We start from the raw sequence: 25,379 nt of genomic DNA on the forward strand, positions 1-25,379 counted from the left end.
TGTTTACAGCTGTTTCCAACGGCCAAAACAGCAAGCAGCAGCTACATCACCTGCCAGCAGTAAAATGTTACCATGTAATCTCAGAATGTACAGAATGTAAATCAGGGATTTAAAAGATTTTACAATGGGCAAACACTGACTAAATCATTTATACATAATTATTGTAAAAATTAAGCACTTTTTTTTAATTACATTATCTTCACTGGAGTTCCTCTTTAAAGAGACTCTGAAGCGAGAATAAATCTCGCTTCAGAGCTCATAGTTAGCAGGGGCACGTGTGCCCCTGCTAAACCGCCGCTATTGCGCCGCTAAACGGGGGTCCCTTCACCCCCAACCCCCCCCCCCCCGCAAGATTTGGTCGCAGGCTTGGTCGCTCCTGGAGGCAGGGCTAACGGCTGCAGCCCTGCCTCCAATCACGTCTATCAGCGGCGCATCGCCGCCTCTCCCCCGCCCCTCTCAGTGAAGGAAGACTGAGAGGGGCGGGGGAGAGGCGGAGATACACGCTGACAGACGCGCGTGGGGCAGGGCTGCGGCGGTTAGCCCTGCCCCAACCAGGAAGCGCTCCCCCGCTGCACCGAGGGGATTTGGGGGTGAAGGGACCCCCGTTTAGCGGCGCGATAGCGGCGGTTTAGCAGGGGCACACATGCCCCTGCTAACTATGAGGTCTGAAGCGAGATTTATTCTCGCTTCAGACTCTCTTTAAACAGGGGGGGGGGGGGGAGTTGAAAATACAAATGGACACTTACCTGGTGCTTCTGACAGCCCCCTGCAACTGTAATGTCCCACGCCCTCCTCCAATGATCCACTGTTCCCCGGTGCTGGTCCCGGTCTAATCCGGGACCTGATCCACCTGCGGCTGCGCGAGCGTCATCGGGAGCTTACTGTGCAGGTGTAAAAAAAGAAAACTTCATACTGCGCCTGCGCAGTAATCTCCCGATGGCGCACGCAGGAGCAAGCACTATTCGTCTTGTTAGACGAATATCAGACCGGGACCGGCGGGGAACCGAGGATCGGAGGAGGACGGCGCGGGACATGAAAGCTGCAGGGGGCCGATAGAAGCCCCAGGTAAGTGTCCATTTTTATTTTCAACCTCCCACTTAACCCCTTTAAGTATAACAAACTGACGAGACTTATAATGATTTAGCCTGATATAGAAAAGTACAGATATAGTTATACTTAGTCCTGTTTATATCTTTTTAATTAGTTTTTTTTTCCTATGAAAAACGGAGTGATCTGTAATAACAGGACTCATTAATGTTTATATTCTAAACAATTTCACTCAATAAAAAAAAAAAAAAGAAGAGTTAAAAACAAAAATACATAAATTGAATCTATGGGATTACATTTTAGTGTCACTTAATGCACATTTTTCAGTAGAAAACGACATCTATTTACACAGATCTGAACATCAGTCCTGAAAAAGGGACAAATGAGGAGGAAAGAGGGACAGAGGGCTCCCAAAGAGGGACTGTCACTCCAAAAGAGGAGCACCTGGGAGCTATGCCTTGTTTGAGGCAGTAATAGATCCCTCTGTGATCAGATTAGACCTGACAGGGATTTATCTGATGGTCACCTTTACATTTTATTTACTGTACCTTTATAACCTACCTTTCATCATCAGCAGCAGCACAAGACGCATGAACGCGCACTCTCTCCCTAATCAGCGCGACACGTGACCGCGCACTCTCTCGCGCTGCACGCACACTAATCAGCCCGCGCAGCTCCCTGGACGTCGTGTAGTCCCGGCTGCGCAGTGATCCCGCGTGAGGCGGTAACATTCCTGGCAGCCGCGGCGCCACAGTGCGCGTCCGCACATTCCTCCCGGCCGGGAAGGGGAAGGAGGAAGTAGTCCGCGGAGGGAGAAGCTGCTGGCGGCCCGGCGGGCTCCCTCTATGAGATCCCTCCGCCTTGGCCGGCTCCATGGAGCGCTACGCGGAGGAGCTGATGGAGGGTCTGTGCCTGGAGGAGTCCCTGTGCCACTCTGAGGTGGCCCTGCCATGCTACTCAGGGGAGAGGGGTAATAAGAGGTACTCTGCCGAGCTCTACAGACACAGCTATGAGGGGGGGCTGCCTGCCAAGAGCTGCATGTACCCCACTGCAGGGGGCAAGAGTGCCAACAGCCCCCGGTCCAGCGTCAGCGCCCTGAGCCCACGCTCCAGCCTGGTGGTGCCCGGGGGTGACAAGTACAGCAGCCCCAGAACCAGCATGGGCCAGTATGAGGGTCCGGCGCTGAGCCCGCGGTCCAGCTACGCCAGCACGGCCAGCGACACCAGCAAGCACTCGAGTCCCCGTGCCAGCCTGACCAGCTACGACGGTGGATCCAAGCCCAGCAGCAACCGTACGAGTGGCATCAGCATGGGTTACGACCAGAGGCACGCCAGCCCGCGTTCCAGCACGGCCAGCCAGTACTCGTGCACCACCAGCCCCAGGTCCAGCTATTCCGACTCGCGCTACGCCTCCACCGCCAACCCAGAACTGGACGGGTTGGGGGGTCATGGGAGTCTGGTCAGCCCCAGGACCAGCATGTGCCTCCCGGATGGCCGGGCGGCTACCCTAGGCAGCTGCAACCCGTCGGTGGTCAGCCCGCGCTCGAGCATCTCCAGCCACAGTTCTCGGAGTTCCAGAAGCTCCAGGGGGTCCTTGGGGGCTTACAGCGACCTGCCTGTGCCCTCCCCCAGGTCGTCCATGCTGGGGCCAAGCGTACAGGAAGAGCACCTCATGCAGGATCCTGGAGAGTCTTGTCACTACAAGGTCCTCACCCAGTCTCCACCGCGACACGAATCGCAGCAGCAGCAACAAGCTCTCTGCACCGCCGAGATCAACAATACTGGAGTGTCCTACAATTTCAGCTCTGCCAAGGGGTCCGCCACGGTCCACCGCTTCAAGGTACCTTACCAAGTCACACCGTCCAAGGAGAGTGGACCAAGTCAAGCCGAGAAGAGGCTGGAGGCGCTTACACTGGAGTTGGAGAAGGAGTTGGAGATGCACATGAAGAGGGAGTATTTTGGTAAGTCCATACTTTGTTCAAAGGTTTTTTATCTATGGACAATCTACGATCACTGAGGGACTAAAATTGCCAGTTTGTAGCACTGACACTTGTGGCCCATTTGGTCAGCCCATGGCTTGTTGTAGACAATGTATCTACTGGGCAGTTTGCAGCACAACTAGGTCCAGGATGGCATGATGGCACTAGCAAGTTCTTTAGTGACTTCACCCATTCCTGTCCATGTCAGACGTGAAAATATTCTGACCAATAACAAAGAATGGAATCGCCAAATGCTGTGGTGGCCCCCTGCCTCTTGTATGTCATTTGCTGAGTCCACCTTTTGTTGTTGCTCCAAATTTATTTTGGCTGTCCAGTAAGGGGTAGCTTGCTGCTGTTGAGGAACCTCAAGTCCTGGTGCCACATTATTTGTTCTTCTATATGAGTCTTCTTTTGCTTACTTAGAATTTCTTTTATTGTAAGTTAAAGGTCTTCTGCCAGTGAACTACAAATGCCAGTATGCCTGAAAGCACAGCTCATTATTCTTCAACATTAGCCTTCAGTGACCTGACTACAACGTCAGGTCTCTCCCTATTTTTGAATTCTGCTTTGTGTGACATTCTCTGTCACACCTGCCGCCCCGTGCCATATGTTTTACATCATGCATTGTGTCAATACTACTTAATTTTTGTTGCTAATTGCTTTGTATTTGGCACAAAGCTTCACAAATAGTCTAAAGACGGTCTTGTTACTTTGGTTCTGTCTCGGTATAACAGTTATACAAGCTTTTAAACTCATGACTGAGGCGTCTGCTTTTATTCTGGGCATGCTGAGCCTCCTCTGCCCCTGGCTTGTGAAGAGTTAAGGGTTTGAGTAACCCTTAGACAATGGCGCCTCTGTTCTGCAAACCTTCCTGACCACAATGTATATCTCCTGCCTTAACCGTTGACGTGCTAAGCTTGTGGTCACCAGGCTGGCACAGGTTGGAGTCAGGAGTTTTGAGTCGGGTTGAGTGGGCAATATCCGGGAGAGCCGCCATCGCCCAAGCTGAGATACATCGGACCAAGAAGCATTAAAGAAATCGTTCGCTCTCCAGCACGAGCTATAGTCCGTTTCCTCTGCAGTGACAATTTATCATGCATTTTTATGATTTCACTCACTTCTTTGTACCATAAATGTCCTCACTAAGCTGTTACATTCAGTGTACTGTATATCCAATCAAAGATGCTGCCCTTGTGAGCTTCCTTGTCTCCCAAAATCATGTCATCGCTTAGCCACCCCCTGATGAAACAGCAATGGTCTCCTGATTAAAAAAAATTGTATGTTTACAACAGAGCTGGACTCAACCCACAAGCAAGGCATAAGCGCTGCTTGAAAATTACAGCTAACATCTAATTTTTGAGGTTTTTTGTTCCTTGGCTGTGTCTCGATGAAAAATTTCCAAATGGCCACTAAGTTGGACAGGCTTCTGAATGTAATGTGTCCACCTCTGATGTCTAGTGTTCTGTAAGACTGAGAGATCACTGTTTGGCTGCCCTTCTACTAGTGTAGAGAAATCCCTGAATCTGAGGAGCCAAGCTCTCCTAGAAATTGCTGATGGCACCCTAGGTTCATGCAGCTTTTCTGGAGGAGATGCTCCCAGTCCCTAAACTCGTTGACTGGCCGGGGATTCTTCTGGTACATATGAAATGCAGAATTCAAGCCACTTTAACTGCAAATGGAGGTCCGTAGATATCTGGGAATCTAGCGTTTCTACAGATTGGCGTAGAAGAGCTGGATCATGTGCCAGTATTTTGGTCCTGCGGGTTGGATCTGTTCTTGTTCTGCATGTTCTTTGCAGATAGTGGTTAAACAGTCTAGTGGTGAATGGACTCGTGAACATCCACAAAAATTCAGCGTAGTTTGTGACAGAGGCCCTGCAGTGACAGTTTTGACATGGTTTCAGAAATGATGGCAATAGACTTGATGAGCATTTTCAGCTCTCATTATCTTGGAAAACCTTAAAGAAAACCTGTAATGGAAAAAAACCCCTCTGGGGGATATTAACGTCGGGAGGGGAAAGACTCTGGATCCTAACAAGGCTTCCCCGTCCTCCTCTGTCCCTCCGTTCAAGTGCCAGGGTCCCTCGAAGTGCGGTGATGTAAATATTTACCTACCGCGATCCATAGCAGGCGCAATAATTGCTGTTCATTCAAGTTAATGGTGGAAATAGCCGAACTCGATCAATTCGCTCTACAGCGCAAGCGTGAGTCCTCTTGCGCCTGCGCAGTAGAGAGGATATGATCGGGTTCTGCTATTTCCGCCTTAAGGTGCCCATACATTAGAATGAATATGGGCAGATTTGACCAAGAGACAAATTTATCTCTAATCGAATCTGCCCATACACTACAGGCCGATTCCCGTCCGATTTCAGCATGAAATCATCAGGGAATCGGCTGAGCCGCCGCCTCCGCCCTGCCGCTGCCGCCAAAATGTATAAATGTATGTTGTGTAGTGCATTTATACATTAGCTGTCCTGTAGCAGCTCGCTGGGTCCATCCGTCCATCTCGCCTGGTAAGCCGCATAGACGCTAGCGATGCATAGCGCCTGACGTCAGCCGCTATGCACCTTCGTGACGTCACAGCGCCGCCGGCGCGTATGCGGAACCCGGCAAGATGGACGGAAACCGCGTGGAGGCTGACACCGGACACGTAATGTATAAATGCACTACACTACATACATTTATACATTGCGGCGGGGGGTTTGTCGTCTCTCGTTCGCAATTCAGCTGCCGTACCGCCACGCACCCGACCAACTAACCTCGGCCCGACATTTTCCTACATGCGCGATCGACTGTGCGGCCAATTTCTGTCCCAAAATTGGTCGCATTGTCGGTCGGGCATGCACTTGGCAGCACCAATTTTCATCCAATTCAATTATAATAATCGAATTGGATGGTCGATTGGTTGGTTGGTCGCCTAGTGTATGGCCCCCTTTACCCAAACGAAGAGCAGCTACTGCGCAGAGGGGTAAATAAATCCCCGCTTCTCAAGCTTGTCGGGGAAGGATTCGGGGAGCCAGCGCTGGATTTGTTATCTACAAAGGTCGGGGAAGCCTCATTGGGACCCTGAGGTAGGTATCCCCCAGAGTTTTTTTTTTTATTTTTAATTACTACAACAACAACAAATAACATTTTCTCCCATGGGACTCAAAGCGCATAAGCATGGCTCCGACCATCGTGGTACAGAGGAAGAATTTTATAAGTCTGGAAATGCCAGGCTAAACAGGTGGCTTTTCAGTCTGGATTTGAATAGCTCCAGGGATGGTGCTGTCTTTACTGGGTATGGCAGGGAGTTCCAAAGAGTAGGGGCAGCATGATAGAAGGCTCTATCTCCAGATTTTTTGAGGTGCACTCTGGGAGTGACCAAGTTTATAGAATTTGCTGATCTGAGGTTGAGAGGTGTGGTGCAGCTTCAGCAAGTCCTTCATGTATCCAGGGCCCAGATTGTGCAGGGATTTGAATGTCAGCAGTCCAATCTTGAAGAGTATTCTCCATTCTACTGGTAGCCAGTGCAGTGAGCGAAGGATCGGTGTAATGTGACAGTAGCGAGGCTGGTTTGTTAGCAATCTGGCAGCAGCATTCTGCACTAATTGCAGGCGACGCAGGTCCTTTTTGGGGAGGCCAGCATAAAGGGCATTGCAGAGTCTCTTTAAAGGACAACTGATGTGAGGGCTAGTGTACATCAAAATCACTGCTAGCACTTAGCGATATTGATTTTGTGAAGCGATTCTCAGAGAGACTTTTTGAATGAGTGATTTTTGCACATTCAAGCTGAATCGCTCCAAAAAATGCTACATGCAGCGCATTTGCTATTTAAAGGTGGCCACTAACGGTCCAATTTGTAGTGAAAAATCATTCAAGCGATCAGAAAATTCTGTTCGGAAGAAAAATCGTTCACTACACCATCAATGAAACAATCTTTGCTTCCTATCTATCACAACCAGCAAGAAAATCCAAACTTTGATTTGACGAAAATCGGACGACTATGTTTATAATCCTTTGTAATCGATTTTGTGCTCATCAACGGAGATTATTTACAACCAATCTGGTCAGAATTTCTGATCGCTCAAATGATTTTTCGCTAGAAATTGGACAGGTAGTGGCCACCTTCAGAAAAATCACAACCCTGCTCGTAGGCTTTCAGTATCGCTGGCCATCTGAAAAGGGCTCAGAAGCCTCTAGGTGTGCACCAGCCCTGGGAGGTATATGGACGCTGACATATTTATTTCCTTTTAAAGGGGCCCATACACCTACCGATTTTCCCGCCGATGTACAGCCGTTTCGATCACAGTGATGCGGCTGCACACCGCTGACAGAACGATAGATTTTCGTCCGAAATCGATCGTTCCCGTCGACCCATCCGTGCGGAAGATTTTTCTCGGTCGCCGGCGGGTCAGGAGTGCGTCGTTAGCGGCGTTCGAATGCCCAACGACCGACGCAATACAGCGGGTATACATTACCTGCTCCAGCCGACGCGAGTCCCCTGGTCTTCTTCTCCGCTTCGGGCTCCAGAGCTACACAGAACTTCCTGTCCCGGCAGGAAGTTTAAACAGTAGAGCGCCCTCTACTGTTTAAACTTCCCCTGGACAGGAAGTTCAGTAGCCAGAGCGGAGCGGAGAAGAAACTGTCTGGAGCCCGAAGCGGAGAAGACCAGGGGGCTCGCGCCGCCTGGAGTAGGTAATGTATGAGGGGGGGGGAGTGGCAGCTCCACAGATTGTGATCAGTTGCAGGCTGAAATCGGTTCACAATCTGTTTGCAGTAAAGGCAGCCGTACAGATTCGATCAGAGAGGGATCTATCTGTTGGTCGAATCTGATGGCAAATCGACCAGTGTATGGCCACCTTAAGCAATACTAGTTGCCTGGCTGCCCTGATGATCCTCTGCCTCTTATACTTATAGCCATAGCCCCTGAACAAGCATGCAGCAGATCAGCTGTTTCTGACAATTTTGACAGATATGACCAGGTTAGCTGCATGCTTGTTACTGGTGTTATTCAGACACTATTGCAGCCAAATAGATCAGCAGGGCTGCCAGGCAACTGGTATTGTTTAAAAGAAAATAAATATGGCAGCCTCCATATACCTCTCACTTCAAGTGTCCCTTAAAGAGGAACTGTAATGTGAAAACTTCCCCTGGGGGGTACTCACCTCGGGTGGGGGAAGCCTCAGCATCCTAATGTTCCGACTCCTTGGTTTATGAAATCCGACTCTGGGTTCCCAAAATGGCTCAGACTCAGACTCCTTAGTCTAATACTTACCAGGGCTGTGGATTTTGTGCAAAATCATCCGACTCCTCAGTTTATGAAATCTCCAACTCCGGGTACCCAAAATGGCCCAGACTCCGACTCCACAGTCCTGATTTCCAACAAGGCCTGGGCTGCTAAACAAATATGGGGTGACTGGGGCTGTGGAGTTTGAGTCGGATCAGTTTTGGGTACCTGGAGTCAGTGGTTTCAAAAAATCCACAGCCTTTGTAAGAATTAGACTATAGAGAGGGAGTCGGAGGTTTCATAAACGAAGGAGTCAGATTTTTGTACTGACTCTACAGCCCTGGGGGTAACAACTTAAAGAGAACCTGTAACAAAAAAATGTGCCCCTGCCGGGTACTTACCTCGGGAGGTGGAAGCCTCTGGATCCTATCGAGGCTTCCCTATCCTCCTGCGTCCCACGGTGGTCTCCCTGGGCCCCTCTGAAGCCACAGCCGATAATTTGTCAAGCTGCGACAGCCGATAATTTGTCAAGCTGTGGCCCAGTAGCGACTGCCATATTTACCTTCCCCCGGCTCCAGCGCAGGCGCAGTAGCGACTCCCCGATGGGCTAAGGCGGAAATAGCCGATCCCAATCAGGTCCGCTCTACTGTGCAGGGATCGGTTATTTTCACCTGATCGAGAGCCGCTACTGCGTCTGATCGGGAGTTGGGAAGGTAAATATTTACATCCCCGCTGTTCAGAGGGGCCCAGCGAGAGCGCCGTGGGACCGAGGAGGATGGGGAAGCTTTGATAGGATCCGGAGGCTTCCCCCGCCCGAGGTGAGTACTGATACTGATAAATGATACTGAAAACCCACAGACATGATCCCACAATCGCCCTGCATGCAGCATTTTTTGGAGCAATTTCTTAATGGAAAGCGGGACCCAAAATCGCTTTCCCTGAAAATGCTCTGCTTTTAAAGCGGACCTGAACTCAGAACTTCCTATCTGCAAGATAAGCAACAGCATATTAACCTTTAAAGAAAAACTTATTATTACAGCTGATACAAATCCTGCAATAAATCTTCAGTTTCTACTTCCTGCTTTCATGGAAGCAGATATAGGGTTAGCGTCCTGTGTTTACAAATTAGCTCCCGAGGCAGCCAGCTGCCACAGCTGAGAGATCAAATTACAATTTGTGATCAGACACAGATGGGGAATTTAGACGGGCTACCAGGCATGGGCAAACTTGGCCCTCCAGCTTTTAAGGAACTACAAATCCCACAATGCATTGCAGGAGTCTGACAGCCACAATCATGACTCATAAAGGCAAATGCAATGTGGGACTTGTAGTTCCGTAACAGCTGGAGGGCCGAGTTTGCCCATGCCTGGGCTAAACACTCTAAATACATACAGGGTGGATTTCTCTGTTTTCCTTCTGTCCTGTGCAAGAGTTCAGGTCCACTTTAAGTGCCAAAATCGCTGCCTAAAGCTGCTCCAAAAATAGATTTTGCGGCTTCTTACAGAAGCTGAGGTCATTTCCTTCTTCCAAGGGACAAGTCGCATCTTTCTGCAGAAAGCAAAAATATTTCAGCCATTCGCATGTTTTATGCTATTTACAGGAAGTTCCCACATGCTGGAAGATGGTTATAAATAATTCCTGAGATCTTTTTGCTGATGAAGTCCAGTTTGCAGCTTCCACAATCTCTCTTAAGGCGTCAGTACAATTCTCGATTTTTCCTGTTCGATCGATGGAAATGGGGCGATATCTACCCGAATTGACAAATTTACTTGACCAGGCAGGATGGAAAATATTGGTCGAGCGTGAAGGAATCTGTTTAAGGATCGCATGATTTCGATTGACACAGATTTTTGGTTTCAGAGCGACGTTAAAGTCAATTAGTGAAGTAGAATTGCCAGGATCTCGCTTGTAGTGTATGGGTCAATTCACATTCGATTGCCCAATAAAGTCGATTTCATTAATCTCTCGATGGCAAACCGTAATATATGGGCGTCATTAGATCTCTTCTTGTACTAATTGAAGCCATTTGCCCAGATGACCTCCTCCACACATTTGGACAGATCAAATGCAGTGACCTCATAGACTCCCCCCCCCCCCCCCCCCTTTCCCTCCTTAATGTGTGGCATTAGGCCCCGCCCATGCAGAGCATACATTCAGAGCATACCTGTCCTCACTCTCCGCTCCACCCCACTGGCCTCCCTGCCCAGCAGCTCACTGCGGTCACATGACAGTGAGACTATAGCTCAAGCAGTGAGTTACCTGCAGCCTCCTACCTTGGCAAAGAGCTCCACTCACTGGCACATGACCCCTGCGAGCCTGGAGCTCTAGCGGCGAGTATGAAGCTGCTGGGGAGGCAAGTGGGCGGAGCTGAAAGTGAGGACAGGTAAGTATGATCTCCAGTACATTCTTAGCTCTCAGCATAGGGCGCCCCCACAAATATTATATCACCCATGGATAAGCCGACCCCTTCAATTTTAGCCCCAAAGTTTGTTATAAGTAAGTAATCTTATCCACGGTAATATACAATATTTAAAAAGCATTGTTTTAAATTACTGTAATAATGCCTACTGTTTTTGCAAAACAAAATGGAAAATACCTCCTGTAAGATAGTATAGATCCTTTGCGACCCCCAGCTGCCTGTTCCCATTCCCATCCCCCTTCATTTGATCTTAAAGCGGACTTGAATTCTTGCGCAGGCCCCGACCCACCACCAATCCAGGGAAATCTTCCATCCGGCACGACTGAACAAATTGATTTCGACTGGATTTCAGATCCAGGCCTCGCCCCTCTGCACCTGCAGGCACAGCATGAAGGAGAGCGCAAAATGCTTCTGGCAGCGGGAGCGCACTCGGCCGGGCCACGCATGTACAAAAGAACATGACTGGCCCAGACTGAGGAAAATACCGGAGGCTACAATGGGAAAATGGTTCGGACAGGGAGGACAACGATGGAGTCCACAGACCACATGGGGCTGGTGGAAGCCCCAGGTAAGTATAATACAACAGTATGTACCGTCTCAGATACACTTTGAGGCCCAGTGCACACCAAAAACTTCTAGCAGATCTGCAAAACGCTAGAGGTTTTTTGAACAGATTTTTAGAGCGATTCTAGGCATGTGGAGAGAGATTTTCTAAACATGCCTGGCGATTTTTGGAGGTTTTTGTGTAGCAGATTTCATATATTGTTACAGTAAAGCTGTTACTGAACAGCTTCTGTAACAAAACCGTCTGGAAAACCGCTCTGATCTGGCGTTTCTCAAAGCTGTTTGAGCTTTTCCTATACTTTACATTGAGGCAGAAATGCTTCTGCAAACAGCTAAAGTGCAGCAGGAGCCACATTTGCGGTTTGCTAAAAACCTCAACCCGCTGGTGTGTGCACCATCCCATAGAGATACATTAGACAAGCGTTTTCAGAAGCGGCAGCTCTTTTGAAAACGCCACCAAAACCGCTTGGTGTGCACCAGGCCTTAGTTTTTCTAGAGTGCTCTACAAACTGTAAAGTACATACATATGCGCAGTACCCAGACGTGAGGCAAGAGACTTGTACTGTTTCTATGGCAATGGTAAGGGCTTGTGCACATTGAGAGCGATTTTTGCTTTTTTTTAAGCTTTAAAAATGCTTGTGCAATGTTGCCGTCTGTGAGTGTTCTTACGTGAGCGATGAGCTTTCTATCCAATCGCAAATGCAGGGCTGTGGAGTCGGGGCAATTTTGGGCACTTGGAGTTTAAATCGTGGTTTCATAAACTGAGGAGTCGGAGTTGGAGTCGGAAGATTTTTGTACCGACTCCACAGCCCTGCGCAAATGTGGCTCTTGCACTATTTTCTGAGCAGCGTTTTGCGATTCAATAGGAAAGATAGGAAAATCGCTAAGCGCTTTGAAAATCAATTTCCCGAGCGCTTTTAATGAATAAATTGTATTTATTAATTTCCGTGGCAAGTAGGACACTTCCTGACTGGCGCAAGTAAGTGAAAAAAACATCGCTACACAAAAGCACTTAGAGAAGCGCTTTTCTAAGTGCAAATCGCTCTGAAAGCGCTTAGAAATTTGCTTTCAAAATCGCTCTATTGTAGCAGTCGCTGTACACACACCAGCATTTTCCACCAAGACAACACCAAGTTCATGTGGGCGTGGCTCTGGTGCAAAGTGATAGGCATTCCTGATCAAATAATGATCAGAATGATTGGCTTGTACGCCAGTTCTTCAACAGATCCATTGAAAACTACAATTAAAACAATCATTTTCCTGGTTGATGAGATGTGTGTACCAGGGAAAATTCCACTTTGGGTGAGAAAAATCTCAGCGGTTTATTTGCCTTTCTGTATGAAAGGATCAATGGCAAACATTTTTTTCCGCATGATTACTTTTTTTTTTACGTTGATATATAAAATGGAAACATTCCACAGCTTCTAACGAGAACGGGCAAATAGGAATGAATGGGTTAACCCAGGTGTGGAAAACGAGTAACAAAGCAGTAGATTCACAGAACTTATCTTATGAATTATCCGCACTGCCTATGTTCACAGTAGGCTCCGGTTAAAGAGGAACTCCAGTGAAAATAATGTAGTAAAAAAGTGCTTCATTTTTACAATAATTATGTATAAATGATTTAGTCAGTGTTTGCCCATTGTGAAATCTTTTCCTGATTTACATTCTGACCTTTATCACATGGTGACATTTTTACTGCTGGCAGGTGATGTCACTGGAAGGAGATGCTGCTTGCTTTTTTGGCAGTTGGAAACCGCTATAAACAGCTTATTTCCCACAATGCAATGAGGTTCACAGACAGGAAACTGCCAGGAGTACCACGGTCCTCAAAGTATCTTGTGGGAGGGGTTTCACCACAATATCAGCCATACAGCGCCCCCTGATGGTCTGTTTGTGAAAAGGAATAGATTTCTCATGGTAAAGGGGGTATCAGCTACTGATTGGGGTGAAGTTCAATTCTTGGTCACAGTTTCCAGGTTAAAGGTGGCAGGTAATAGTCAGGCCTTGTTCATATTATAAATCGCTAACAAAAACGCTGAGCGCTTTTGTGAGCGCTTTTTAAAGCGCTTTTGCAATTTGCGCTGTAATCGCTCTTATAAGAGCTTTTTTCTGGCGATTTGAGATTTTTTTTTCCCCTGAAGACAATCAGGAAGTGAACTCTTTGACCTGGAATTTAATAATTACAGTTTTTTTGTTTTTTTTTAAGCGCTCGCCAAATCGCTTTTCTAAGTGCTTTTTCCAGCGCTTTGCGATTTCTTTATAGCTTGTATTGAACCGCAAACGCTCAGGAAAAGGTGCAGGAGCCACGTTTGCGTTTGGAAAGAAAGCTCATCGCTCGTGTGAGAAAACTCGCATAGAGCAACATTTCAGAAGCGCTTTTATGTCGATTTTAAAAATAGCCAGTGCTTAAAAAACAAACGCTCACAGTGTAAACAAGCCCTTAAAGGGATACTTAAGGGGGGTCAGGGGAAAATGAGTTGAAGTTACCCGGGGCTTCTAATGGTCCCCCACAGACATCCTGTGTTGGCGCAGCCTCTCACCGATGCTCCGGCCCCGCCTCCGGGTCACTTCTGGAATTTCAGACTTTAAAGTCTGAAAACCACTGCGCCTGCGTTGCCATGTCCTCACTCCCGCTGATGTCACCAGGAGCGTACTGTGCCATACCCAGTATGGTCTGTGTCTGCGCAGTACGCTCCTAGTGACATCAGCGGGATCGAGGACACGGCAACACAGGCGCAGTGGTTTTCAGACTTTAAAGTCTGAAATTCCATAAGTGAACCGGAGGCGGGGCCGGAGCATTGGGGAGTGGCTGCGCCAACACAGGATGTCTGCGGGGGACCATTAGAAGCCCCGGGTAAGTTCAACTCATTTTCCCCTGACCCCCTACAGTATTCTTTAAGGTGCCTATACACCTCTCAATCTGCCACAAGATCGATCCTCCCTCTGCCAGATATCCATGCCAAAAATCAAGGCGTTTATGGGGCACCCTTAGAATATCGAAAAATCTCCAGTTTTTGGAATTGAACGTTAGTGATTGGTTATCCCTAAACAATGCCCTTCCTAAAGCCCCCCCCCCCCCCCCCCCCCGATGTAAGCTTCTTGTCCTAATGTAAGATCTTTCCTAACGCACAACCCCCCCCCCCATCAGCCGCAAACCTAAATCTGAGATGGGGGGGGGGGGGGGGGTGATTTATACTCACCTGGGGCTTCTCCCAGCCGTCTGTAGTCTGTCAGTTCTCTCGCTGTCCTCCCAGGCTGATAAGTTGTGCTGCTGTAGACAAATTAGAGAGAACCTGAAGCAAGAAGCATATAGAGGCTGACATATTGATTTCCTTTTAAGCAAAACAAGTTTCCCGGCTGTCCTGCTGATCCTCTGCCTCTAATACTTTTAGCCACAGCCCCTGAACAAGCATGCAGCAGATCAGGTGTTTCTGACATTGTCAGAGCCAACAAGATTAGCTGCATGCTTGTTTCTGGTGTGATTCAGATATGACTGCAGCCAAATAGACCAGCCAGGCAACTGGTATTGTTTATAAGGGAATAAACATGGCAGCCCCCATATTCTTCTCACTTTATCTGTCCTTTAAAGTCTGATCAAATTCGATCAATCATACCAGATGGAAAGATCTCGGAGGAAATGGGAGGTTGTGTGCACGGCAGTAGCGGATTTCAGGATGACAGATAGACGGCACACTGAAGCGCGCACCAATGCATGCGCTTTATCACGCGCATTTACACGTTTTTGAACGGACCAGATGTGAACGAGGCCTTTGGTAGCAATTAGCTCTGATCAGATTCCGATCAAAGAGGGACTCTATCTGTTCGTCGAATCTGCTGACCATCTGCCAGTGTATGACCAGCTAAAGCCTCCTACCCTGTACGGCTAATTCTGCCTGCCGCAAGGAGGGAGTTTCGGAGCAGGCTCATAGCAACGGCCGACAGAATACAGAACCTCCTTGTTGCTAAGTCTGCTGAGAAGAGCAATTTAGGCATATTGTCAATGTTGGATTAGCTGGTTGGCTGTTGAATTGGAGTGATTATGTTTAATGACATTAAATTGCTAAAAGACTTCAGCCATGCCGTTCTGTATTTATGGCGAATGTTCTTTTTTTTTTTTAGTGAAAGTAAAATTTCCCTTTAAATTCATTGAGTTTAATAATTCCACTCTAAGGAGCTGTGATTAGTGTTTGTTTTTCTCGAGATGTGATCAGTTCTGGCAGTTTATCCGCAGGTGTGGATGGCGCTGAATGGTGTGATCACAAGAGGGCGTGTCTCAGGTGATCGGGTAGGGTGGGCACTGCATAGGTGGAAGTGGTTATGGGTAAAAGAATGGACAACAAAAATAAGTATTCATTTGTCACATGCCCTCTGATATTCACTTAAAGGGGACCCGAGGTGAGAGAAATATGGAGGCTGCCATATTCATTTCCTTGTGAACAATGGCAGTTGCCTGGCAGCCCTGTTGATCTTCTGGTACAAGTAGTGTCTGAGTCGAAACCCTGGAACAAGCACATGGCTTATCCAGTAAAGTCAGCTAAGTCAGAGTTAGTGATCTGCTGCATGCTTGTGTCAGCTGTAGAAAGCCTGCAGGAACGCCACTAGTGGGCGTTTTGAGCGAGGAATCCCTCTCCTTGTGATTACCTCAGAGATGGCGACAAATAATGTATCCAACCTGGGGGGGGGGGGGGGACTCAGAGGCATGTCATGAGGCAGGGAACATCTGCTGCACCGCCTCAGGTACACTTTAACCACTTCACCTCAAAGCGGTTTTTACCCTAAAGGACGAGCGATTTTCACCTTTCAGTGCTCCTCCCTTTCATTTGCCGATAGCTTAATCACACTACTAATCACAATGAAATGATCCATATCTTTTTTTTGTCACCACCAATTGGCCTTTTTGCGGTTGATATTTGTTTTCAGTAATTACTTTATTTTCTATGCATTTTAAAGGGAAAAACAAGGAAAAAATGAAAAAATACACTATTTCTCCAATTTCATCCCCTATAGTTTTAAAGGGAAGGTCCAAGCAAAATAAAAAAATGAGTTTCACTTACCTGGGGCTTCTACCAGCCCCATGCAGCCATCCTGTGCCCTCGTAGTCACTCACTGCTGCTCCAGTACACCGCTGGCAGCTTGGCGACCTCGGAGGTCGGCGGGCCGCATTGCTTACATTTTTACGCATTCCAACTAGTGCAGGAACATTAACACATACATTTTTACGCGTTAGTGGTTCAATGCGTAAATTTTTACGCATTAAACCACTAATGCGTAAAAATGTATGTGTTAATGTTCCTGCACTAGCGGGAATGCGTAAAAATGTAAGCAATGCGGCCCGCCGACCTCAGGTCGGCAAGCTGCCAGCGGGAGACTGGAGCAGCAGTGAGTGACTACGAGGGCACAGGATGGCTGCATGGGGCTGGTAGAAGCAGAAGTAGCTGGTGGAGGGGGACTGGAGCAGCAGTGAGTGACTACGAGGGCACAGGATGGCTGCATGGGGCTGGTAGAAGCAGAACTAGCTGGTGGCGGGGGACTGGAGCAGCAGTGAGTGACTACGAGGGCACAGGATGGCTGCATGGGGCTGGTAGAAGCAGAACTAGCTGGTGGCGGGGGACTGGAGCAGCAGTGAGTGACTACGAGGGCACAGGATGGCTGCAGGGGGCTGGTAGAAGCAGAACTAGCTGGTGGCGGGGGACTGGAGCAGCAGTGAGTGACTACGAGGGCACAGGATGGTTGCAGGGGGCTGGTAGAAGCAGAACTAGCTGGTGGCGGGGGACTGGAGCAGCAGTGAGTGACTACGAGGGCACAGGATGGCTGCATGGGGCTGGTAGAAGCAGAACTAGCTGGCGGCGGGGGACCGGAGCAGCAGTGAGTGACTACGAGGGCACAGGATGGCTGCAGGGGGCTGGTAGAAGCAGAACTAGCTGCCAGCGGGGGACTGGAGCAGCAGTGAGTGACTACGAGGGTACAGGATGGCTGCATGGGGCTGGTAGAAGCAGAACTAGCTGGCGGCGGGGGACTGGAGCAGCAGTGAGTGACTACGAGGGCACAGGATGGCTGCATGGGGCTGGTAGAAGCAGAACTAGCTGGTGGCGGGGGACTGGAGCAGCAGTGAGTGACTACGAGGGCACAGGATGGCTGCATGGGGCTGGTAGAAGCAGAACTAGCTGGTGGCGGGGGACTGGAGCAGCAGTGAGTGACTACGAGGGCACAGGATGGCTGCATGGGGCTGGGAGAAGCAGAACTAGCTGGTGGCGGGGGACTGGAGCAGCAGTGAGTGACTACGAGGGCACAGGATGGCTGCATGGGGCTGGTAGAAGCAGAACTAGCTGGCAGCAGGGGACTGGAGCAGCAGTGAGTGACTACGAGGGCACAGGATGGCTGCATGGGGCTGGTAGAAGCAGAACTAGCTGGTGGCGGGGGACTGGAGCAGCAGTGAGTGACTACGAGGGCACAGGATGGCTGCATGGGGCTGGTAGAAGCAGAACTAGCTGGTGGCGGGGGACTGGAGCAGCAGTGAGTGACTACGAGGGCACAGGATGGCTGCATGGGGCTGGTAGAAGCAGAACTAGCTGGTGGCGGGGGACTGGAGCAGCAGTGAGTGACTACGAGGGCACAGGATGGCTGCATGGGGCTGGTAGCAGCAGAACTAGCTGGTGGCCTGGGACTGGAGCAGCAGTGAGTGACTAGGAGGGCACAGGATGGCTGCATGGGGCTGGGAGAAGCAGAACTAGCTGGTGGCGGGGGACTGGAGCAGCAGTGAGTGACTACGAGGGCACAGGATGGCTGCATGGGGCTGGTAGAAGCAGAACTAGCTGGCAGCAGGGGACTGGAGCAGCAGTGAGTGACTACGAGGGCACAGGATGGCTGCATGGGGCTGGTAGAAGCAGAACTAGCTGGTGGCGGGGGACTGGAGCAGCAGTGAGTGACTACGAGGGCACAGGATGGCTGCATGGGGCTGGTAGAAGCAGAACTAGCTGGTGGCGGGGGACTGGAGCAGCAGTGAGTGACTACGAGGGCACAGGATGGCTGCATGGGGCTGGTAGAAGCAGAACTAGCTGGTGGCGGGGGACTGGAGCAGCAGTGAGTGACTACGAGGGCACAGGATGGCTGCAGGGGGCTGGTAGAAGCCCCAGGTAAGTGAAACTCATTTTTTTATTTTGCTTGGACCTTCCCTTTAATATAAACACTGCTACTGTACATAAAACCCGCACATTGTATCTGCCTATTTGTCCTGGTTATCACAAGATTTGAATTATGTCCATAATACAAAGTATGGTGACAATATAGTATTTGGAAATAAATTCTTTTTTTCTTACTAATCTCACGAGCACGCGCATAGCAGCAGCAGCGCTGTCTGACTTTTATAAAAACGTCCTGGAGCCGTTAAGAGGCTCTAGCAGGACGTTTTTATAAGTCTGGTTGTCATTAAATGGTTAAAGTTTTCCCAAGCCAAAGCTCTGGTAAAAAAAGAAGTTACTTCCCTAAAGAGAGGTAAGCCTCAGGATCCTATGGAAGCTTCCCTCTGCGTTCTCCTGTACTTCCTTGCCGAGCGTGGACCCCTAGAAGATTGCACAAAATGCAAAGTCGCAAATCTTATCAGGGCTGCTCTTTTCCTCTGGCAGCGCGGCCGTGCAGTAACCGTGAGAGTGGCTTACTGCACATGCAAAGCCGTGCTCGCGTGGCGACTGCATGCCGGTGCTCTTCACAGAAGAGGAGTATGTGCAAGGGGTCCCTGGTTGGAGTCTGGTTCTCTTTAGTGGCTGCGCACAGCGGATGTCGGCATTCCAGGCATGGCGCATGTCCAGGACCTCCCAGCCGAGGCTCCAGCGCACAGCCTGTCGGGGAGGGCACATAAGTGGACAGAGCATTTGCCCTTCATGGGAGAACAGGGGAGGCAAAGCATTAAGACGGAAAGGCCATGGAGATTATGGGGGCATTAAAGAACCCCAACGTATGCCCACCTCGTATACAGTAGAATCTCGTTATAGTAAACTCTGATATAGTAAACCTCTGGATATAGTAAACTCTGTCCTGAGGTCCCAGCATATGCGTCTGTATAAATATACAATGTATGACCAATGCTGATGTAGTAAACTTCTGATTTAGTGAACTACTTTTCCTGGTCCCTTGGAGATTACTGTAAAGGAATTGTACTGTATTTCATTTTAGTGTACGTGTGCTTTTACGCAACATCCCTCCTTGCAGGACGGGGTCACTGGATTCCCAAGGTCTAAAGAAGAAGGGAGAGTTTATTTGATGTCTCCATTACAGACTTCTTTTGTCACCTTTTAAAGAAGAACTCCAGTGAAAATAATGTAATAAATTAAGTATAATAAAGTGCTTAATTTTTACAATAATTATGTATAAATGATTGAGGGCCCGTTACCACGTGTGACGCACACGCGTCTGCGAGACGCACAGTGTCACTTCCTGGTGTACGGAGACAAATCCCATCAGCCGTGCCATGGCTATGGTATTCGCAGTCTTCCGCACCATTTTGTATGAAAATGTCCGAATTGCTAGCGGAAGCGATTTGGCCGGCGGCACAATTCTAAACTATGGCAGAGTTTCCCCACTCGACTTTCCTGCGGGGAAACTGCTGATTAAGCACGGAAACTGCGCCAGTGGAAAAGGGCCCTTAGTGTTTGCCCATTGTAAAATCTTTCCTTTCCCTGATTTACATTCCGACATTTACCACATGGTGACATTTTTACTGCTGGCAGGTGATGTCAGTGGAAGGAGATGCGGCTTACTTTTTTGGCAGTTGGAAACAGCCGTAAACAGTTATTTCCCACAATGCAATGAGGTTCACAGACAGGAAACTGCCAGGACCATGGTCCTCAGTTTCCTGTGGGAGGGGTCACCACAATATCAGTCATACAGCGCCCCCTGATGATCTATTTGAGAAAAGGAATAGATTTCTCATGGGAAAGGGGGGGATCCGCTACTGATTGGGATGAAGTTCAATTATTGGTCACGGTTTCTCTTTAACCACCCTGGCGTTTGATTATTTTGTGGCACTTGGCCGCGGGTGGGTGTTTTTTCAAGTTTTTTTTTTTTTTTTATCATGTAGCTAGCCTAGCGCCAGCTACATGATTCCCCCCTCTCTGCGGCATCCCTCCGATCGCCTCCGGCGATCATACTCAACAGGAAATCCCGCTCTGATTTCCTGTTAGGGCTTCCCTCGTCGCCATGGAGACGATCGGTATGACGTCAGGGGGAGTCCCGATCCACCCCTTAGCGCAGCCTGGCGGTGATTGGCCAGGCTGCACAATGGATCGGCGGCGTGCTGCGGCAGCGATCGAGTGAAACGCGCAGCTAGCAAAGGTACTAGCTGCGTGTTTTGAAAAAAAAATTGTCAAAGACCCACCAGGGGCTGAGCAATTCACCGCGGCAGTAATGGACGAGCTGAACTCGTCCATACCGCTAAGGTGGTTAAGCCCTCTTCCTATTTCTCCCCATCCCCCCATCCAGCAGGCACCAATAACTAGTGATGCTTGTCTGTATGAGAAATAGAGAAACTTAATCAGCTGATATGATTGTGATAACATCTCACTTTAGTGCAAGATTATGACCAGCAAATCAGAGCTCTACAAATCTATCTCCTGACCAGGCTAGGCACATGCTCCTCCATGACTTGTAGGTACCTTTTTCCAGAGTCCCAAGATTGTGGTCACTGGCCTACCAGTCTTCTCATTCTCCTCCTTCTCTAGTTTCCAGTTCTGAAGGGAAACATGCATGCACAGAAGCGTTCATAGCAGGGGGCGTGTCTTGGACCGCCATTGTGCAAGCTGTTGCCTGGCAGTCTGGTACCCGAAGAGAAGCCAACAGCAACAGTTCCGAGATGTTGAGACCTTGGAAGTGATATTTACAGGCATGACTATTTTAAAGAGAAACCGTGACCAAGAATTGAACTTCATCCCAATCAGTAGCTGATACCCCCTTTCACATGAGAAATCTATTCCTTTTCTCAAACAGACCATCAGGGGGCGCTGTATGACTGATATTGTGGTGAAACCCCTCCCACAAAGAAATTCTGAGTATGTACTCTTGGCAGTTTCCTGTCTGTGAACCCTGTTGCATTGTGGGAAATAGCTGTTTACAGCTGTCTCCAACTGCTAAAAAAGCAAGCAGCAGCTACATCACCTGCCAGCAGTAAAAATGTCACCATGTGATAAATGTCAGAATGTAAATCAGGGAGAGGAAAGATTTTACAATGGGCAAACACTGACTAAATCATTTATACATATTTATTGTAAAAATGAAGCACTTTTTTATTACAGTATTTTCACTGGAGTTCCTCTTTAAGAGGCTGTTTTCAGACATACTGCAGTGTGGATAAGTATAGGTCTTCTTTCAGAAAGTAAATCTCACAAGGAGTTCTTTAGCCATTGCCCCCTGTGTGGTGCTCATGTTGTACTGAAGTGTCCAAGAAGTAAGCGGAGAGAGATAAGTTTGCAGAAAGTTTTCCCCGATGTTGCAGAGGATCTCTTTGTGCAGGTCCAGCTCAGGCTGGGTTTTTTTTTCCATGGAGGACTCTTTCTCTGGTCTGGATGGCCCTGATGTTAGGGGAACAGTTCTGAAATTTCTAGAGAGAAAGCTGCAGGCCTAATCTCTGGGCTGAGAAGGTTTTTCTTTCCCCCCCTCGGAAGAATTCCTTTCAGCCAGCGAGCTGTTTGAGGTCATAGGATGAGATGTGTCTACAATGGAGAATTGAGGCACAAAGAGCACGTTCACCCAGGCAAACACAATCAGTCCACATGAGCGCATTCCAGGCTGCCGTGGCCACCACATTAACCCCTCCAAGGCTACAGGACCTGCCTGTCCAGGAATCTGCAGCCCTGAGAATTGTTGGAATTCCTGGACTGGCCTGGTTTTTTTTTCCTTCTGCTTTTCTCTCCTTTTTTTTTTTCCCCCCTCGAGTGAGTCTGGACCAGTTTTGTCCCTTGACTGGTCTTTGTACCGTCTTGGAAAAACATGCATATCTGACAACGCTCTCCAGACTTTTACGCCATTTCTCAAATAAACAATCTTTTCATAAACTTTTAAAGTGGTCTGAAACTCCGACATAACATTCAATAAAAATGTGTTTTCCTACTTTTTATTACTCATACAGTAATATTGTCTGTTTATAAATTACAAGTTTCCAAAGTGTAGTTTATGGTGCCCTAATAGCTGTCATTGCATTTTATTCCAACTGCTTTTTATTATATATTAACATCTTCTAATGAGCTTTTCTGAATTGTGTGTGTGTCTGCAGCACACAGAGCTCCTTTTCACTTGTTACACTGTGTGTACACACATTGTAACAACATTGGAATGCAAACAAAGATACTGTTATCTCCAGTTTGGATGCGATTGAAGCTGAATAGCAGGACAAAGTGCTTTGTTTTACCATTTCAGTGATGTTCTGCTTAAAAAAAATTCTGTGATTAGTAGCTTTCAAGCTGTGATGGATCCTTTAGAGGAAAGTAGAAATGCTGACTTTCAGACCACTTTAACAGCTTGCTCTAGCACAACAAACTTACATATATGAACTATAGTACAGGGCTGTGGAGTCGGAGTCGTGGAGTCGGGCAATTTTGGGTGCCTGGAGTCGGGAAAAAATGCACCGACTCCGACTCCGACTCCTAATGAATTTGTAACTGTAATTAAAATAGAAAATATCATAAAATGTTCTATTTCTCAGATAATAGTCATTAAAAATAATGTATATATACAGTATATATACAGTAATAGCTGTGCTTAGTCTACAAAAATGAAATAAACCAGTCAAAATTAGTTACTTGTGCTGCTTCAATAAAGCAGTCCCCGTATTTTTAAGGTCAGATATACATATCTGATTGTGACTGTATATATGATGTGTACACAGGAATCTCTTATATATACTAAATAACATCTATGCTGTAAGAATAAAGCCTGATGTGTAGCTGTGTCACTAATAGAGATGGTCAACGAGATGGAAATAATTCTGCATTGATGCTGATTTATGCAAATGTATGCACTCCCTTTGCTGATGAAATCAAATAATGTGATATGTTATTAAAATTTGGTTTGGTGACTACAAATTAAAGGGTAACTGAGACGGATGAAAAGTAAACTTTTATACATACCTGGGGCTTCCTCCAGCCCCCTTCAGGCTAATCAGTCCCTCACTGTCCTCCACCACCCGGATCTTCTGCTATGAGTCCTGGTAATTCAGCCAGTCAGCGCTGTCCGGCCGCATGCCGCTCCCACAGCCAGGAACATTCTGCACCTGCGCAATAGTGCTGCACAGGTGTAGTATGCTCCTGGCGGCGGAGTGTGTGCATGCGCACTACGCCTGACTGGCTCAAGTACCTGGACTCATAGCAGAAGATCCAGGTGGTGGAGGAGGACATACAGGGACTGATTATCCTGAAGCCGGCTGGAGGAAGCCCCAGGTATGTATAAAACTTTAATTTCATCTGTCTCAGGTTTACTTTGTTACACAGTAGTACTATACTCTACATATGCACTCCCCACAGAGCTGCAGGGAATCCACTGAGAATGCTGTGCACATTGAACACAGAGGTGTTGTCTGTCACCCATAAACCTTGTTCAGATTGTGCATGAAGAATGTGTAATAGAGGAAGAATCTCCTCATTCCCCTGCAGAGTACCTGCACATCATTCTTACATGTACCCACACTTACATTGCCTAGGGCCTGATAGATGTTCTTTGTTCCGGTTTGTACCTTTTACAAGTACTCTTACCAAGGACTAGTTTTAGTCTAAAGGGAATAAATATAGTAGTCTACATATCCTTCTCACTTCAGTTGTCTTGTAAAATTCCTAAGCGTTGGCAGTTAAGAGACGAATTTCATGTTACATACTTTTAATCAACAAAATTGTAATATGCAAATTAGAGGAGTCGGAGTCGTGGAGTCAGAGGAATCCTAAACTGAGGAGTCGGAGTCGGTGGATTTTTGGACCGACTCCACAGCCCTGCTATAGTACGTCCTAGCTCCCAACTGGCCTGCTTTTGGAGGGACAGTCCTTCTTTCGGGCCCAAGTCCCCCTGTCCCTCTTTCTAACCTATTAGTCCCTTTTTCAAGACTGAATTACAGATCTGTGTCGATATACCGGTATGTATTTTTCTACTCATAATCTGTTAAACTGTCTCTAAACTTTATTCCTTAGTAAGTTACATGTGTGGAGCAATCGAAAATGTGTACATTACATGTGTGGTAGTCTGTTGTTGGCTCCTATCATTAGTGACACTACATCATAAGGTGGCTCTCCAGGATTTGTAATTTTTGCAATTAAATTGATACTTTTATTTTTTTCAAATGTTAAAATGAAGAAAAACTACTGATGATGGAAAGAATCATTGTGGTTTGAATAATAAAACAAAGTCTTTGGATTCTGAATTCCTTAACCTCCCTGGCGGTAAGTCCGAGCTGAGCTTGGGCTATGCCGCGCAGGAGGATTTCTCAGGCCATGCTGGGCCGATTTGCACGCTTTTTTTTTTTTTTTGCAACACGCAGCTAGCACTTTGCTAGCTGCGTGTGCTCTCTGATCGCCGCCGCTCCGTGCCGGTTAGTCGCTGCGCCGCCCCCCCCCCCCCCCAGACCCCGTGCTCTGCCTGGCCAATTAGTGCCAGGCAGCGCTGAGGGGTAGATCGGGACTCCCAATGACGTCACGACGTCGGTGACGTCATGGCGACGGGGGAAGCCCTCCAGGGAATCCCGTTCTTTGAATATATATATATATATAATTAATATGGTAACCTCCATATACCTCTAGCTTCAGTTATCCATTAATTGAAAACAAACTGATAAGTTAAACAATTGTCTATCCTCCTACTCCTAAAAAATACTTTTTCTTAGATACCCAAAAGATTTGTGTTCTGTTTAAAAACTGTTAAGAGTAGATTTATAGTTAGTCTGCTCAATGACAGTGTTTCTGTGAGAGAGCTAAAGTATATGAACTATTGACTTTTTTTTTATCTATCCCCTGCTCTCGGGAGCCTTTCTATGCTAAGAAGGTGTTTTATGGCAGTTATTCCTTATCAGTGATGGTAAAGGTACGTAAACACGCACTACATCCGGCAAAGACGGGTCCGTCAGACCCTTCCGCTGGGCGGACATTCAGCCGACAGTAGTACGTGTGTACGCGCTGTGAGCGGACTGATGAGGCT

At 47.9% G+C, this 25,379-nt stretch overlaps 2 protein-coding genes across 5 annotated transcripts in view; one reads left to right on the top strand and one right to left on the bottom strand.

The window, feature by feature from the left end:
- Window positions 1-1,675, bottom strand: part of LOC137538661 (b(0,+)-type amino acid transporter 1-like) — a 154,743-nt gene extending 153,068 nt beyond the window's left edge. For all 4 annotated transcript variants that reach the window (XM_068260944.1, XM_068260939.1, XM_068260943.1 and 1 more), the window contains exon 1: window positions 1,609-1,675. The gene's annotated coding sequence lies outside the window, so the exon portion shown is untranslated. The remainder of the gene's footprint in view (window positions 1-1,608) is intronic.
- Window positions 1,676-1,818: 143 nt separating this feature from the next.
- WTIP (WT1 interacting protein) overlaps window positions 1,819-25,379 on the top strand; it is a 146,132-nt gene continuing 122,571 nt past the window's right edge. Inside the window, exon 1 of the mRNA XM_068261045.1 lies at window positions 1,819-3,007. Coding sequence (XP_068117146.1) covers window positions 1,921-3,007 — 1,087 coding nt within the window. The 5' untranslated portion in view covers window positions 1,819-1,920. The remainder of the gene's footprint in view (window positions 3,008-25,379) is intronic.

The sequence above is a fragment of the Hyperolius riggenbachi genome, chromosome 11 (genome assembly GCF_040937935.1).
Source record: "Hyperolius riggenbachi isolate aHypRig1 chromosome 11, aHypRig1.pri, whole genome shotgun sequence".
NCBI lineage: Eukaryota > Metazoa > Chordata > Amphibia > Anura > Hyperoliidae > Hyperolius > Hyperolius riggenbachi.